An 18,166-nucleotide genomic window follows, 5' to 3' on the forward strand; every position below is an offset into this window, starting at 1 on the left:
ACTGGGACATCACTGCTTTTCTTTCGGTGCTTTAGAATCTTATCTGGCTTGTCGTATTATATACTGGGTCTTCCGATCTTCTAAGATGCTGTTTATTTTCATGCTTGGCCAGATTAATTTCACCTAGTAACTTAGCACACCCCTCCTTTCCATCCCATCAGGCACTCGCCTTTTCTGTTATGAATTGCAAAGAGAATTCACGCCTAACCTATTAACTTGCATGCATGACTTCTCCACCGAGGTCTTCCAAAGCTGATCAAAGCTGTGACAGAATGGTCACAGTTTGATGCAGATGGATGTGCATTTTGTTCGAGAAAGTCGATGCAATGCCGCAATCGAATTGAACTTGTAGCTGACGATCATGCGATCGAGTAAATTTAATTAAGCTTCTTTTCTGAAGCAGCAAGTGTGTGATGACCTGAATTGGCTAGTAGCCTGCGAACAAAAACAAACGGATAACTAATTTATGGTTTGTTTATTTCTATTTAAACATTCAGAATAATACAAGAATTTTGGATTGAATTGTTCTCGGTAAATCATCGATTTACCGTACGAGATGTTAACTAAACCGGTGGCCGGTCTAGCAACGACGAAAGAGATGGGGAAAAGAGACGGAGTTGCTTTCCCAGTGCATCTCGGCCGTCAGCTAGGTGGTCCGGTCACCAGGTGACCATCCTTGCCGCACATTCGTACGACTAAGCACCCGCGACGGACGCGATGCTGTCGGGCGACACCACCGGTCAGCCCTCGTCATTGACGCGTGGGGCCTCTTTGTGGGTCCTAGACATTGACTGCTCAATATCGGCTGTGTCATCGGATAGAATAAAAAGATTTGATTTAAAGCTGCAAATGCCACCATATAGAATGAAATTAAAATGAACTATTTTATTATGATCCAATTTGAGGTTTAAATAAATGTTCAAGATTCATTCTATTTTGTTTTTTTGTTTTATCTAATCTGTCGTTCCATATTTTATGAGCAAATGTATATTATTATAGGAAAAATGATATATATAAGGAAAGAATCGTACAAAAATATTATATATAAAGTGATGAATCATAAAACATTTTTATTGACCATACATTTAAGTGTCTATTTTTTAACTTTTTTCTTAAATGATTTCTCTGTGTATATAGTTATTTTATTGTAGTATATTTTGCTAGATAAAATATTCTGTTACCTAATATTTTAAAAATTAGTTAAATTTAAATATATTAAATTAAATTAAATTCATCTGTTGAGATGACCTGAACACATAATCTCAGTCAATAAAGACTGATTTCTACCAAGTGCTGAACGCAGACGAGTGACCGACAAGGGCGAGCGAGCGGATGATTGAGCAAATCGAGCGAGTGGAGGGGGGGGGGGTAAGTGACTGATCAGGCGAGTGAGCGAACGAGCGAATCGCAGACCAAGTGACCCAGCGACCGAGCGAGCAAGCAAACGAGCGGTCGTGTGAACTGACCGAGCAAGTTGAGGGCGGATGGGTGGATGAACCGAGGCATGTGAGGGTCGCAGTTTTCTTGAAACAGATTCGCCCCACTTCCGGCTTTGCTTTGAGGTTTTCTCGGGTCGTCTATTTCCCAGAATACAACGGTGAACCGTGGAGGTATCCGACTGCTATCATGGGCACTGCACTCTACCGAGCAAGAGATGCACGACAGAAGAGAAGGGGAATATAGGTGAAGAGCTTTAACTTTTTTGAGCATATAACCTTTTCCTTATGGTCGCAGCCTCCTTACATTGGAACTAAGATGAATGGGCAGTGTTAATGATCATTATTCACCAACTGTGAAACGTCAACATTTCACTCGGTAAATTTTGCCTCGACCAGTCAAGCATTTGATGTGCTCAGATCGTGCTCGCACACGAGTGAACTTAGTTCAGTACAATTCGGGCCTTGAATTTGCACCCCTGCGCACCCATATGTGAGAGAGAGTCTCTCCCTATATATTTGTTCACATCATCAATACATGTGAATCAATATAAACTAACAAATATGCCTTAAAACTTTCAATATAAGACTAAAATCTTATTTACAATGGAACTTCATGTCTCTTCCATCTTTTCTCCATTCATATATATCTAACATGTTTATCTAAAATGATTGTAAATTTGACCCCAATCTACTTAGATAATATAATAGACAACGCACGTAAACTCTTATTTCTTATGTATTCGTTGAATGCTCTTATGTTTGACATAAATTTTAGTTTGAATCATTCAATCAAACATCCTTAGAGGCAATATTAATATATTTACTATGTTAAAACAACAAGGAGATCTTGCAAATGGAACACTTTGTTGATAGTGCACATATGCGTTGAAAAATCTAAGATTCGAATTGTAGAATATTGTAGGAGATTTTTTCTTTAGTGAAAAATAGATTTAAAAATATTGATAGTTTGGATGAATTTTTATAAATATTTTTCAACTTATTCTGGCTATATATATATATATATAGCCAGAATAAATTATTATATCATACATCATCCACGTGTTTTTTTAAGCTTTAACTACAAATTATTTTAATATGACATTAGGTGTGACTATTTTTTATTTCTAACAAAAGTTAGAGCTAAAATTAAACCCTATTAAATTATATCATTCTGCGCATTTTAAAAACTCCCCGGCCCAAATGAAAAAAATATCATTATGCCAATTTTAAAAACTTCCCGGGCCAAATGTACTGAAACATGAAATATTAATTACTTCTTTGATGATGAGGGTTAACTTTCAAAACATGTTATTTACTCATGTCGACAAGGATTACAATTATATATCTTCTGCGATGTGTCATACAATTATCCTCACAATCCTTACGATACCCTTCAACATGAACACACTCCCCTCCTTATCCTGCATGAACAGTGTCTCTACCCTTTACGGTAATCGCATGCCACCTTTAAAAGCTTAAAGGCAAGGCTAAGGAATCTCTCTACCTCTCTTTACCAACCAAACACTATGAATTAAACAGATATATAAATATAATGGCCACTACATGATAATATAGAAGTAAATCCCTTCATCCTTTTTTTTTTCTCAGCTCCTCCTCTCCTTTATTTGCCTTGCTCTCTCTGCAACTCTCCTTGTGGATGTGTGATTCTCCACCAGTACTATCAGTCTTTTGCTCAAAAGGAAATCACACTTAAAAGGTTGAAGAGGAAGCACAAAGCTATAGCTAGCTTGTTGGCCAACCATGGTTTTCTCTTCTCTTCCTCTCTATCTAGATCCACCCAATTCGAACCAGGTGATCAGTGTCTTTATTTCTTGAATTCAATTAGCTATAGCTAGTCCATCTTTCTTTCTCCTGCTTTCATTTTTTCCCCCTAGCTAGCTATCTTTCTTTATGCATCTTCCCATAAAAAAACCAAAAACAAAAAAACACAAAACCCTCACACTTTTGTTCTTGAGTATATATACCATCACTTCACATAAAGTATCAATTTCTTGCTTTATTTCTTATATTTTGGAGTTATCATCCACTTGTTAATCATTTCAATATTTATCTATTTTATAACAGCAGCAAACACAACGACAGCAAATTCATCTGTTAGGGGGCGGTGGAGAGTCTATCTCCCGCCTGCCGCTTCCAGAGGGCTTGGTCCTGGCAGCCGGATCGATCCGGCCGCCCGGGTCCATGCCGGACCAAGCCCGGCTGGCGAAGATCCCGCAGCCGGAGCCAGGGCTAAAGTGTCCGCGGTGCGATTCCAGTCACACCAAATTCTGCTACTTCAACAACTACTCACTCTCGCAGCCGCGCCACTTCTGCAAGACCTGCCGCCGTTACTGGACGCGCGGCGGCGCCCTCCGAAACATCCCCGTCGGTGGGGGATGCCGCCGCAACAAGCGCACAAAGCCCTCCTCCACAGCTACTAATTCAACCAAGTCATCCACCGCCGCCGCGGCCATCCATTTTGTGGCCTCCTCCTCCACGGCCACCCCCACAGAGCATCAGCTTCCGTTCATGTCGTCGTTGCACCCTCTTCCTGACTTTGGTGGCTTCGGAGCCAGTGCCGAACCGCCGGCGAACACATTGGATTACCAGTTTGCTACTGCTGCTGAGAATTTGAGGCTGAAGCAGCTGCCTCAGCTCCCTTTGCTAGGAGGAGGGCAGCTGGATCATGCACTGCAACCGCCGCCAGATCCAGTGCCGGCTGTCTACTCTTTGGAAGGCAGCGGCGGCAGCACGTTCTTAGCCGGATTGTTTGCGGGACCGTCAGCAGTAAAAATGGACGACAAGAACAACAACCAACAAATCTTTACAAATCTAGCGACAATGCAGTATCTCAGCGTTTCGCGCAATGATCAATTATTTTGGAGCGGAAGTGGTAGCCGCGCCGGTGGCAGAGGGAGTACCAGTAGTGGTAGCGCTGGCGGCGGTGGATGGCCTTTGGATCTATCTGGATTCAACGACTCTTCCCCGGGCAATATAATCTGATCATGATAACAGATTATGATATTGATTAAGTCGTAGAAGCTTAGTTTTTTAGCAATGGCTTCGAAGAACATGGATCTATATCTTATTAAGAAGAATTAAGAAGTTTAGTTAACTTGTGATCTATTGCGAATTACTACAAGGATCGAGCCTAAGAAATGTAGTTAGGTTAATTTCAGCTCGGTTAATTAATTTCGGGTTTCTATTTGGGTCGGTGTGTAGTATGCTATGTATTTTAGTTTCATAGAGTGGAATTCTGTAAATTAATGCATGTGCATGGGATTAATTTGGTTGGATCATTTGTAATTATGTTCTGGACCTTCTGGTGTCGTTGGGTTATCTTTTTTTTTTTTTTCTGATCAAAATAAAATGTTCCAATCAATTCATAGATCTATCTCTCTTCCAGCTTTTATTTATTGCAAATGCATGCCTTAACTATCTTGTAAACATATTAATTATTCACTTCATGCTATATATCGCCATTCCTTTTTCAATATTAGGGTTTTCTATTCTCCCTAATTTGTTTTGATCTCTCTAGAATATTTATTTATTTAACTAATGTGATTCTGAATTCAATTATCATTTCTGAGCAATGTTTCTGGGTGCTCTGAAGCAGAAAAAATCTTACTAATTATCAATTAGGTTAAACTATATTTCTTATAGTATATCTTATATATTGAGTTCTTTTTACAGATTTACAAGATCTATCTGTTTATGCATGCATCTTGATCCATCTATATTTTGGAATATTTAGCAAACTGATGATGCTTGATCTCTATTAATATATATATATATATATATAAGCCAAAAGTTACAGTTGAAGTCTTTTTTTCCTGCATCTTTGTAAGAGTCCTTCAGATTAAAGTTTTCATGAAACATTACTTCCCATCTTTTGAGAGATAAGGAAGAACAACTTTTGACCAACAGTACTATTACTTGCATGAATGGTTTGTATCAATACATTTCTCCCTCATACATGTACGCATGCACTATCATATAGAAAATCAAGGCAAGCTGTTGAATTTTTCTACAGTGGCTAGGTCATCACTCAAATACTCGCCAATATTGTGCATAATGAAAGACCTTAGATGTTCATCAAAAGTACTGTACTATATATATGGATAAAGGAGATCTAGCTGAAAGCAAAGCCACGGTGTCACTAAAATTCATGCAACATCAATTGAAGAAGTTAATATAACCTAGGGCATGGTTAGTCGTGGAAGCTCTTGCACTGAAATATGAGAGGAGAATATGGGAAAGAGAGAAGAATGAATGATGTAATTTATTAGCTAAGAGGTGGGGGGCCATGTATGCATGAGCATTGGGCTGAAGGAATCTGGGTTCCGGTTGCTTTCGCAAGGACCAAGAAAGCTCTCTTAATTAGCTCTCCATTGAAGAATAAAGGTGGTGCATGAGGCCACATAGTACAAAATTAAAGGAAAAGGAGGGGCAAAAAAAAGAGAAGCCTCCCTGTATCTGCATGGGTTATATGGTTGTCAGAGTACACAGGATTGATAGTGTAAATCTAGCTCAGTTAATTCGACATGTTGGATCAAGACTAGTTCGAAACTCATCTGACTTACTATGATTTGATCGTCAACTTAGGGGTTGTAAAGGAGTCGTCAATTGACATATGATGGTGTGATATGACATTAGATGGTACAGAATTTTGTGGCTTTGCATATTGTTTACAGAATTTTTGGCACAGTTAATAATTAAATGACTGATTATTTTAATAAGTTTGGGATTAATTTTTAACTGGTGTAAAATATGATGTTAGATCTTTTATGCAAAAGGTCACTATATTAAGGATAAAATATCTTCGATAATTTATTTATTTGTCTATATTTAACTGGGATATATAGATATACTGAGCCATGAACATTATTCCCTTTTGCTCCACGTATAACATATTTTTGGTGATAACGCTTTTAAATATTTTACTATATATCATGAAGTAGCTTTGGTATGCCATTTGTCTTGTAGTCATACCAACTTCTATAATCAAATTGATTGAAGGGTAAAGCAATAGGAAGGGTTTGCGTCAGATAGTTAAAATGTCAAGAGAAGTCGCATCTATATCTCCACTTGTGTTTTGGATTAAGTTCGTGTTTCATATTTTGTGCACTTGGTCTTTTCTCTGCATGCTTCATGTTTTTTTTTTTTATGAATCAGAGAAAAACAAATGATGTACATAAATGTGTTCCCTAGTTTGTATTGCAGTAAAAAGTTATAATCCTCATCCAGTTCCTCCATGACTATCTTATACTCGGACACGTTGAGTTTTGACTTCAAGATTTTATGTGACAACACCCTATGTTTTAACCACGGCACCGTCTGAAGGGACTGAATTTGCACCACTACAGACCCTTATCAGGAGGTTGATTTCTTTCATAAAATGTTGGAATTAAGGATTATATTTGCTTGGAAGAGGAAGAAGGTATTCAATTTGAATAAGGTATATATGAAACATTTTTTCGGGGCCAGGCAAAGAACGAGAGAAACAAGATAAACAAGTTGACATCAAGAGGAAGGAACAAAACCACTTAATACAATTAGATTATTCTCGTAATTAACATTAGTATTTTGGTGTTGGACGAGTCCACAATATTTGGAGTTATAAAGAGACTATAATCTGATGAATATATTAGGAAAGTCTCTTTGAGATAGAAAAATAAAAAATAAAAAATAGATTGACTACTTTAACGGCCCATGTAGTGTTGGTCATTTTTTTTTTAACTAATTAACTTACTACATGATTATTTGTGATAACATATATGTTGATCAATATTATTTTATTTGATTCATATAAATACATTATAATTGGAGATTGAACTTAGGATGATTGGGTGACAACTTGGATATTCTATCACGGCACCATAGTCCTGAGGACGACATCTCTATCAATATAATGTAAACCTTATTAGTTATTCTAGTTGCTAATTATGCACTAAGAAGTGCATACAAATCACATCCAATTCACTAAGAAATGCCATTTGACTTGCTCTATTCCAAAAAATTAACAATTTTTATCCTATTTTTTACTTTGGATTAGCTTGAAACCGCTATCCAAATCAATTAAACTATATTCAATTGAACCAAGGCAATTAAGTTCTGACCCATTAAATAGCTATCATGCTCAAGTTATCGTGAACCCTAATTCAAACTTAACCAAATAATACGGTATGTTAGGTCAAGTTTAGATTTGAATTATAACAGGGTTTCCTCTGTTAAGGGAACATACAACAACTTTAGCTTTATGACTTTGTCCTCTCGCTCTCCTAGGAGGCCTCCTTGGTGTGACGAGGGATATGAACAAGAAATAAAAGGAAATAACATAGAATGGTGATGGTGTTGAGAGAGGCCACAACCATTTGATTCCTCTCACTGTGCCTAACATGATTTCAATCATATTCCCTAAATTTATAAAGTATATCATTAACTAGTTAAGTATTTCTATTTGTATAACTTGCATGGTTGAGTCATGACAACGTTGGATACCCCAAACGGCCATTCTAATTTTCTTCTACTTTTTCTCCTCTCAAGTTTCGGACGTATTCACCAGAGGATTCCCCTTCTTGTAGCAATTGCAGGTCTTGACAGTTGTGTGAATTTGGAAGTTGTTTGGCGTTATTCGCATCATCCTCCACTGGAAAATAATAATTAAAAAGGGAATCGACATGAAAAACATGTTCTCAGTCCAGGTATGAATGAGGGGACAATTAGTTGGATTACCATTTTGGTGGTAAAAATAAATTTAATTAAAATGGAAAAAATGAAAGAGAAGAAAATTAAAATAGTTTTGCATTAACATTACAACCGTTTATACTCTCAGTATTTTTTTTTTAAAATTCAGAAATCTAAATCTTTGGTTGAGATGATTAATTTGATCCCATAAAAAATTTTCACCATTATCAAAATAAACACGAAAATATGTGCAACTCTCTCAAATTTTTTATCCCATTTACACTTGCCGCTGAACCGGGACTCTCTCAGTCGTTAACTTGATTGAACTACAATTTGGTGCATAATGATCCCATTTACACTCGATCAATGTGAATCTCCAGTATTTGAAGTCAGAAGTTTGGCCAGTCCGGTCACTAGTGAAAATGATGACGACGTCTGTCTAATTCTAGTTTTAAGGGCCGACAAGCTTTTTCCATGGTCTTATTCACTTTTGAATCAGGTGGCATCGATAACTGTCTTCGAGGTGTGAATAATAATCGTGATTTTTTTTTTCCGTTTTTTTTTGCAAGAATTTCGAGAGAATAACGCAAGTAATAAATATAGAGGAATAAAAAAAAATTTGATATAAGTTGACTTTATTTGATTTTGAATTCGTGACGACTCTTATTTTGAGATTCGTGATCGTACATCGATTTCGTTAGATAATTCATCATAAGTTCGAAGAATTACATCGAATATGAAATTTAACTTGTATGAAAATAAAATAATATACTGCCAACTTAATGAATGATGAAGAAATTTGAGCATAGTCGTTGGAGTTCTCAGGACATAGCGTAGATGGTGGGTGCATAACATCTCTGGCGTAATGATCAAGGTTGATTTTCAGGAACTGATAACTTAAGATTTATCCCACCATGCGTCTATGACCTGTGTTTCTACATGTACCTCCCTCCATATCTAAGACCGGCACTAGGGGACTGCTAAGGTAGCGGATTTACCTTAGCGTAGTTGTTGGAGAAGCGTTTCGACTTCGTAGAGTAATTTTCGGAGCAGTCTACAAGTATGAAAGTCGTATGGATCGTGTTGTCGCTTTGTTGATATGAGGTCTTGTTTGACACTATGCCTATATAGATGAACTAAGACGCCTTAAAGTAAGTTGGAGGTGCCTTCAGCTCAATCTAGATCAGTGTTAAAAAGTCCGATTCTTATCTAACCGAAGATGCCTCCATCCAAACGGAGGTGCATGGAATCCTCCACGCGATAAGTGTTGATCTGCACGGAGGTGCCTCCTCGAACTAAGGCGCCTCTGCACCTTCTGCACTGAGGCGCCTTCGCGCCTCAAACATAAAGCGCTTCGGCCAACTCAATCGAAGCCAGCCTTTTCAATTTTGTTCCTGCAACCAATGTTAGTCTAAAACAAATAATAACTTGCACCAAAGAGTTAGCACAGTCAAAATAAAGATAATTTGACAGTCTAGGGATTGTTTAGTTCTGAATTTTGGATTTCTTGTGAAACTCTGGGTCGAACCGATGTCTACTGTTCTCTCAACGGGAAACACGTCCTCACCTACTCTTCTCAGGAGAATTTACCTGATGTCAAATCTATGCTGTCTAGACCGTTTGAACTTTTGCTCAACATCTGAGACTATAGAACTTTTCGTTGAACGACGTTTGATCCCCGACCTGTCCAGTGTTCTGTCCGGTGCCCGTGACCTCCAAAACTTTCACCTACTCTCCTGGACCTGTAAGATTTTCCATCCGATGTCCTTAACCTGCTAATTAGTTTTTTGTCCAATCCCTCATACTAAGACTTTCTTACATAGCCACAACTAAGATTTTTCATATGCCTAGTACTCATTAAGACTTTTTATTTTTCCTAAACTTATTTAGGACTTTTCTACCTACTATTAAATTTATTAGTACCATAATAATCCTTGATTTTAAATCATTTATCATTATTAAATCTTTTATCATTATCAAAATTTAAGTTCCATGCGTCATGCACCAACCCAAATTAAGAAAAAATTATGCGATCTTAGTAATCTCACTTATATAATAAAAAAGGTTTAACTTTTTCACAAAGTACAATCGTTTCTCTATTTGTGTCGAACATCAAATTATTTTCGATTAATTTTGTAAAAAGTATTTTTGTTTATTTATCAATAATTAATTTTGTCCCGATAATTTGTTTACTTTAGTTTGTTTGCAGGTGTCACCCATCATCATGACCGCCATCGCTCGGGCCAGGAGCAACTTCGAGGCGACCCCAACGTAGGAAAATGGAGGTCGGTCGCGGCTGCTCCGCCGGCTGAGCAGAGCCTATCCATGTTTCCACTGGGGTCGTGCGAATGTTCAGCGCCGGAAGGCCACGAGTCTAATTTTTCTATCTTTCTTGAGGATGGTCCTTCTCGGACTCTGCGGGTCATCTGAATTAGTATGTGATGGGTGTTGTTATAATGAGGTCGCAGAGTCGATCCTGGACAGCTAGAGAATAAATCTCCTATCCCCGTATTACACCCTGTCTGTCACATGCTCACTCGGATGTTGCGATTTACCTCCCTCGTGATGGCCTTGGGTCGGGTACGACGGAGGCGCTAGGGGCGAGCGTTTCACCTTTTGCCACCACAATGAGGATGGTCCTTCTTGAAATGGTCAATAGCTAACGCATAAAATGTTACCATCATAAAGTCTAAGATTTGAATTTCTTCATAGTCGAGGTAAATACCTCTCTCATACATCAGCCACTATGCTAAAGGCTAGTAGTCATTTGTGAATTACCTCCTCTGTGTTGGTCCTAAGACGGATTGGCGGGACGTTGGGGCGAGTGTAGTCACCTTTTGCCATCATGAGGATGGTTGATAATGCCTCCTACTTACTATTTCAAAGACTAATAATCATACATGATTTATCTTCTTTGTGATCTTGGGATAGATTGACGGGGACACTAGGGACGAGCACAGACGCCTTTTGCCCACCCGACGGATAATGTGGAGGTCAATATTAGAGAATATTTTTAAAAATATTTTCATTTATTTATTTCTTAGTTTTTAAAGTAGTTTCCTATATTAACCACACCAAATAGACAACAGTTTTTTGAGAAACTGTTGTCTTTTTGTCATTTAACAACAGTTTTATTGAAAACTGTTGTTGTTGGTCGTGTTTTTAAAAAAAGACAACAATGTTTAAAAAACCGTTGTCTTTGACATACATAAGACAACGGTTTTTTAAAATTGTTGTATATGAGATATCTTTATTTGGCATACGACAACAGTTTTAATCAACCGTTGTCTATTAGCGTTGCTTACATTTTAATGTGCATATTTTAATTTGATGTCTAAAACTATGTTGTCTTTAAAAATTATTTTATAAAAAAAATAGTCAAACATAGTTATTTGCCTATTTTCATTGATGAAGTGAAATTTATATCCCTTAATGTTTATCTCTAAGATAAAATTTGTGGTTTATTTTAAGATGGATGGATTTATTCAAATAGTAAAAATAAAATTACAATTTTGTACGAACTATATTTTGCAACAACTATTCTAAAGCGGAGGTTATACGCATTGCGCGAGCGCAAACCCTAATCGCGCTTTGCGGCACGGTGCCCGGGTACTGGTTCACGGTGTCACTGATCGACATCATCGGCCGGTTCACGATCCAAGTCCTAGCGTTCGGAATGATGACGGCGTTCATGCTGGGGCTGGCAGTGCCGTAGCACTACTGGACAACGCCTGGGAACCACATCGGCTTCGTGGTGATGTACGCCTTCACCTTCTTCTTCGCCAACTTCGGGCCGAACAACACGACGTTCATCGTGCCGGCGGAGGTCTTCCCGGCGCGGCTGAGGTCGACATGCCACGGGATATCGACAGCGACAGGGAAGATGGGGGCGATCGTGGGGGCCTTCGGGTTCCTGTACCTGGCGCAGAACCCGGACCCAGCGAAGGCGGACCGAGGCTACCCTGCCGGGATCGGGGTGAGGAATGCCCTCTTCTTGCTTGCCGTGTGCAATCTTCTAGGGCTAGCGTGCACCTTCCTGGTGCCGGAGTCGAAGGGAAGGTCGTTGGAGGAAATGACCGGCGAGAACGAGGCGACAGTGGACGATGATCACAAAAGTTGGTATGGAGGGCTTCGGCGGCATCACAAAAGTTGGGAACTGGCTGCACCGGATCGCTATCTACCGTGCCATCGACCGTAAAGGCGCATATGTCTCCGATGCCAGCGCCTCGTCCAGAAACCTAGGTCACAAATTTTTGGGCATCGCCCTCCATGATCACCCCTCGGTCGACTTCTTCGTCATCCCACTCCCACGCCACTTGACCGTTCTCGAGGCCGACGCAAACATCCAAATCCTCATGAGCCAACTCGGATCGTTCAAGCATTCGAGTGTCAGATACTTCCAGGTCTTTGTTCAAATCTTTCCATTTCTTACATTTTTTTCCCCCACTCCTGTTACGCTCAGAGTTCTATTAACTTGCAGCAAGAAGTATACATTTCCTTTTAACCGACAAAAGTTTACAATTCTTCATATTCTTTTTAATGCTTCTCCCCATCTGGATTGTGCAAGCAATGATGGAGAGTGACTGAATGCGTTTCATGGAAATTGGTCGTTTGGTATGATGTCGGATGCAAAGCATTTCGGTTGCATCCAAGAATTTGCTCATTTTTTTCTTCTTTTTGATGCATCTTTCGCCCCTTTCTTTACATTTTTTCAATTCTACTTGCTCCTTTATCATTCCACCAGGTTCGTCTTCCTGCTGTAACGATCACAAGATTGGGTATTCTATCCTTATTTTCGTTACTGATTGTTTAAGGGTCAGTGTGAAGTTCAAGGTCTAGTCTTGGAAGGATTGTTTTCCTGCACTTTTAGGTGTTCGACCAAATCGGTTGATTTCTTACCTTTTATAATGCTTCTCTTCATTCTTATGCTTCTACTGCTAGTTTGTGTGAGCTGATAAGAGATGGAATACCTTAAAGAAATTGATGTCTAATAGAAAGAGATTTCCATTGCTCCCGACATTGTATCCAAGAATCTGCTGCCTTTTTTTGCTTTTTTTTAAAAAAAAATTATTTTTTGCCTTATTCTTTATGTTCTCAACTTCACTTGTTCATTTATCATTCCACAAGACATGGCTTTCTTCTGTAGTGCTCATCAAACAGGTTATTCCATCCGAATTTTTCAAGCCTACATACACTTCATCACAACAATAGTTCACTTACTTTGAAATATATTTTAAGAATTCATCCATCTATTTAACTGTATGAGAAGTTTAATTTAGAGTATATCACAATGAATAAAATAACAAACCTTGTTAGCCAGTTTTTGTTATATACTTTGCAAACTCTAAAGCTAGACTTGTTGTTGTTGAATGACAATCTGGACGATTCAATTAATTATCACAATTCACAAGAAGGGTCTGGTTCTTCAAGGACATGCTATGCATAAAAAAGCGGTAAAAATATCTATTGGTGTTTGCTGATAATAATATTCAAGTGATATGTTCTTGTGGCGATATATGATGTCTTTAGAATAGCTTACTATGGGAACAAAATTTACTTATTGTATCATAAGTGTGCATTTCTTTAATTTTCACTATATCTATGTGAACTTGCTAAATAAGTATTATGACATATTAATTTGTCATTTTGACATTCGAATATTCTGTAACTATTATTATCAATTTTGTGACTTTTATATTTACATGTGGAACTTGTTTAATAATTATGTTGAACTTTATGCTTAGTCTTAATTCTTAACTCCTATGTTTTGTGGTATATATTCACTTATATTAAGGGATTTGCAGGGATTTGCAGGGATTGCAGCTGCTCATGCACTGAAAAATGCAGCTTTTCAGGTGTTATGTCGATATAAATTAACAGTTTTTTCAGTTGCCTTTACATATTAGATTCTAAGTTCTGATATGAATGCAGTGTGTGAAGTGGCTGGGTAAATTTGTATCACATGGAAGTTTATTTTTTATTCCTTAGGTTGTGCTTTTAGAATCTCGGGATAGAATTGGTGGTCGAGTTCACACTAACTACTCATTTGGTTTTCCTGTTGACATGGGAGCAGCCTGGTATGCTTCTTTTTTTTGTGTTTTTGTTTTCATTCCTTCTGAAGAGGATTGTGGCCAGCCTTCAAAATTTCAGTGACTAGAAGTTTTAATTTGGACACTTCAGGTTGCATGGTGTCTGCAACGAGAATCCATTGGCATCTTGGATTGGAAGACTTGGTCTACCAATTTATCGAACTTCTGGTGACAATTCTGTCTTGTATGATCATGACTTGGAGAGGTAATGGTTAATTGAATAACTAACATATATCACTGATCATGGAGACTATAATCTTATGGAGACAAATTTACTTCTATTTTTCAGCTACGCACTCTTTGATGGTGATGGACATCAAGTGCCTCAAGATCTAGTGGAAAAAGTTGGTTAGGTGTTTGAAACCATTCTGGAAGAGGCAAGTTCTTTATTAACCTTATATCTGCAGTGCTGAAACTTGGAAATATTTCTCTTGTGAAATAACTGTTCAACGTTTACAGGCTAACAAACTCAGGTATGAAACAAATGAAGACATGTCTATAGCACAGGCTATTAAGCTAGTCATGGAGAGGCATTCAATATGATGCATTATTAATGAATTAAGTCTACTTTATGAGATTTCAGATTTTTTTTATCATTCATAAGCATTTAGTTTAGATCAAGTGACATTTCTTTATCTTCTTCTTACAGGTGGAGTTTGAAGGATTAGGAGAATTAAGAAGCCAGGATGAAGAAGATGAAGGATTAGGAGAATTAAGAAGCCAGGATGAAGAAGATGAAGGATTAGGAGAATTAAGAAGCAAGGATGAAGAAGATGAAGGCATTTAGTTTATCTTCTTTCTTTATCTACTTGGTCCACTTCGATCCAAGTACGATGCAAACATGGCAAAGATGAAGAAGATGAAGGATTAGGAGAATTAAGAAGCAGTGTTTTGTTACTCTTCTAGTGTTGTACATGGTAAAAGTAGTTCAAATGCTCCAACTCTTCAAAACTAGATATCAAGATTAGGATGTTGTGTTACTCTTCTAGGATTAGGATGTTGTGTTGTTCTACCTTTGTTTTAATAGTGTCGTTGTCATTTTGTTGGTTGCTTTTGAAATTTCTTCGAAATGTTGTAAATATTATTTTCGAATGTTAGAAAATTATATGTTAAATTTTATTTACAAATTTAGTATTTTGAATGATTTATAATACTAGAAAATTGTATAATAAATTTTAATATTTTTTTTTATTTTTTATCAAAAAAAGACAACGGTTTTTCACTGTTGTCGTAAATAGTTTAAAACTGTTGTTGAAGACCCTGTTATTAAAGGTAGACGCTCAAAGACAACGGTGAAAAACTGTTGTCTTTGAAGGAAAAGACAACAGTTTTTCACCGTTGTAAAAACCGTTGTCTTTGAGTACCCCCTTTAACAACAGTCCGAAAGGGGCTACGACAACGGTGAAAAACCGTTGTTGTAAAGCTTTTTTCTTGTAGTGTTTATATATTATAGGCATCATTAATAAAGATTATCAATGTAACTTTCAACATGATATATCAACTTAATAATATTTTTTTTTCTACAAACCCTAGTCGTGCATCACTGTAGTTGCTACCCACAATGGCCAACGACGATGCCATCATCCGCCATCTACCTCCCATGAATGCTCCTAATCTGTCTTCCGGTCTTGTGGTTCTCAACGTTAATGTTTAGGCAACATTAAAACTCATCACCTCCAATTATCCTATCTAGCGCTTACAGTTCACGTCTCTTCTATTTGGGTTTGGTTTACTGGGATTTATTGATAGCTCACGTCCTTGCTCCCTTAGATAGATAACGCATACAGACGTTATTTTAGGTGAATCCTGATCATATTCTCTGGTTTTGTTAGGATCAACTTCTCCTCAATGTTATTGTTGGATTAGTGTCTCCTATTCCTGTGCAGTTTATTTCTATATCCACTTCATCTAAAGATGCATGATAGATGCTGGAATCTGCTTCTAAACTATTGTTTGCTTTTGCTTTCTCTACGTTTGTCTCATCGTCTGTGTCTTTATAACATAGTCATTTAGGTTATCCGTTGTTAGGTATTTTATGATATTTGTTATTTTCCTTGGGTCATTTGTTTCCTATAAATACTTTGTCTAATTTTTTTTGTACTTCGTGTAATATCAATAAAAGTCATAAGTTGCATTTTCATAAATCTAGTATTTCGTCTTGTGCTTCTTTGGATATTATCTTTTTTGATTTGTGGACGTCTCCTATTCCTTATTTGATGGGCTAAGATATTATGTTATCTTCGTTGATCATTTTATAAAGTATATATGACTTTATCTCTTATGCAAAAAATTGGATGTATACTTTTATTGTGTTCAAAACTCTTGTTGAAAATCAATTTTCAATGACTATCGAAATGTTGTTCACTTACAATGGAGGTGAATTCTTAGATCTTCGCTCCTTTCTTACTGCTAATGGTATCATTCATCTTACCACCCCTTCGCATACTCCTGAACACAATGGATACTTTGAATGTCGTCACCATCATATAGTCAAAATTGGTCTCAATCTATTGCATAGAGTGTTTATTCCAGTCACTTTCTAGCCTTAAGCTTTTGCTGCCACAGTCTATTTGATTAATCACATGCCTAAGGCTGGTCTTTCCAATGTTTTCTCCTTTGAAAAATTGTTCACCATCATCCTTGATCTTTCAAAGATTCGTGTCTTCGAGTATTTGTGCTTTCTGTCGTTCCGCCCCTACTCATGCCATAAGCTTGATACCAAGTCAACCTCTTGTATCTTTCTTGGCTATTCTCTTACTCAGAGTGTCTTCTGTTAGGGATCTTGTATGACTGGTTAGAAGAGGGGTTGAATAGATGGTGTCCCCAAATCAATTGCTCCCTTTGTATTCGTTAGTGCACAGTGGAAATCTAATACTAATATGAATATAAAAGCTAAAGACAATAAGGAAAAGAATAAGCAAACCGCTACATGCCGATTTACATAGTTCGGAGATAAGACTCCTAATCCAAGGTTGTCCATAAGGTGGACGATTCCTATCCGTTGGTGGATTACTCCTCGGAAGACCTCCGGCTAGCTCACGTAGCTCCTTGTGGGTGGAAAAACCTCACCACAACTCTCAGAAGAACTCTTGAGAAGCTAGGGCGTTGGTAGACTATTAATAGGGGTTAACTACCTATACTTCGTCAACCTTAACCAAACTCCCAAGGCTTGGTTATATAGGCCATGGGTTGGAAAACCCCGTCTATTAGTTAACTGGTGAAAGTGTCAGTCGACTGTCCTCTATGGAGATTCGATCATTATATCCCAATGACTCGATACTAGTTGACTGGTGAAAGTATCAATTGATTACTCCACATTGGCTGAGCGAACAGAGACATTCTGTTCGCTCCCTAGTCGACTGGTGAAAGTACCAGTCGACATGTACCCCGAGTACAATCTCACGCACTCGGACCCTCACCCTTACGACTCACTTGACTCTTCGTTGTAGCCTTGACCTCTTGCCTTCAAGCCTACTTCCTTTGGCTCTCGTCCCTCGGATGCACCCAAGCCCACGGTTTGTCCCAATGCCATCCTTCACGTATGCCTCGAAGTCGTTTCCCTCGACCCTTGTCCTTGATGTCTTGTCCACGGTCTCTCGGATGCTCCATCCTTCACCGGACCCGAAGCCATCAAGCTGAGTCATATGCATATCCTGCAAACCTACACACTCATATACACATATCAAATACAAGGGTGAACCTAACTTAAACCATTTGTGCAAACATCAAAACACATGGTCGCACGGACCATTGAGATTGCTGTAACAATCTTTCCTTTTTGATATTTGACAATATGTTTAAGTTAGGGAAAACATAATAGCAAATAAATATACTAAAACAAATGGACTTATGTTGCCAAGGCTACACGCTTGGACTTACACTGCCGAATGGACTTATGTTGTCAAGACTACACACTTGGACTTACACTGTTGAAAGGGCTTACATTGCCAA

General features: G+C 38.0%; 1 protein-coding gene, 1 long non-coding RNA gene and 1 pseudogene across 3 annotated transcripts; all 3 read left to right on the forward strand.

The window, feature by feature from the left end:
• The first annotated feature begins 3,008 nt into the window (after window positions 1-3,008).
• On the forward strand, window positions 3,009-4,754 carry LOC122000967 (dof zinc finger protein DOF3.6-like). Of its 2 annotated transcripts, none has more exons than XM_042555489.1 (2): window positions 3,009-3,251; window positions 3,525-4,754. In XM_042555489.1, exons 1-2 carry the CDS (start codon window positions 3,201-3,203, stop codon window positions 4,440-4,442), a joined length of 969 nt encoding a protein of 322 aa, XP_042411423.1. In that variant the 5' UTR covers window positions 3,009-3,200; the 3' UTR covers window positions 4,443-4,754. The 2 variants fall into 2 exon arrangements, with proteins under 2 accessions (XP_042411423.1, XP_042411425.1); XM_042555491.1 differs by having other exon boundaries at window positions 3,528-4,754.
• A 3,846-nt stretch (window positions 4,755-8,600) lies between these two features.
• Window positions 8,601-12,324, forward strand: LOC121999203 (annotated as a pseudogene).
• A 1,605-nt stretch (window positions 12,325-13,929) lies between these two features.
• On the forward strand, window positions 13,930-14,584 carry LOC121999917. The gene is made up of 4 exons (XR_006116827.1): window positions 13,930-13,981; window positions 14,115-14,203; window positions 14,307-14,420; window positions 14,505-14,584. It is a non-coding gene; the product is annotated as an uncharacterized LOC121999917 (long non-coding RNA).
• The last annotated feature ends 3,582 nt before the right edge of the window (window positions 14,585-18,166 follow it).

The sequence above is a fragment of the Zingiber officinale genome, chromosome 7A (genome assembly GCF_018446385.1).
Source record: "Zingiber officinale cultivar Zhangliang chromosome 7A, Zo_v1.1, whole genome shotgun sequence".
Lineage (NCBI taxonomy): Eukaryota > Viridiplantae > Streptophyta > Magnoliopsida > Zingiberales > Zingiberaceae > Zingiber > Zingiber officinale.

Bases quoted from the DNA above. Each gene is read 5' to 3' on its own strand.
- LOC122000967 (XM_042555489.1), top strand. From the start codon at position 3,201: ATGGTTTTCTCTTCTCTTCCTCTCTATCTAGATCCACCCAATTCGAAC. The intron at 3,252-3,524 runs GTGATCAGTGTC...ATTTTATAACAG, and splicing joins ATCCACCCAATTCGAACCAG to CAGCAAACACAACGACAGCA.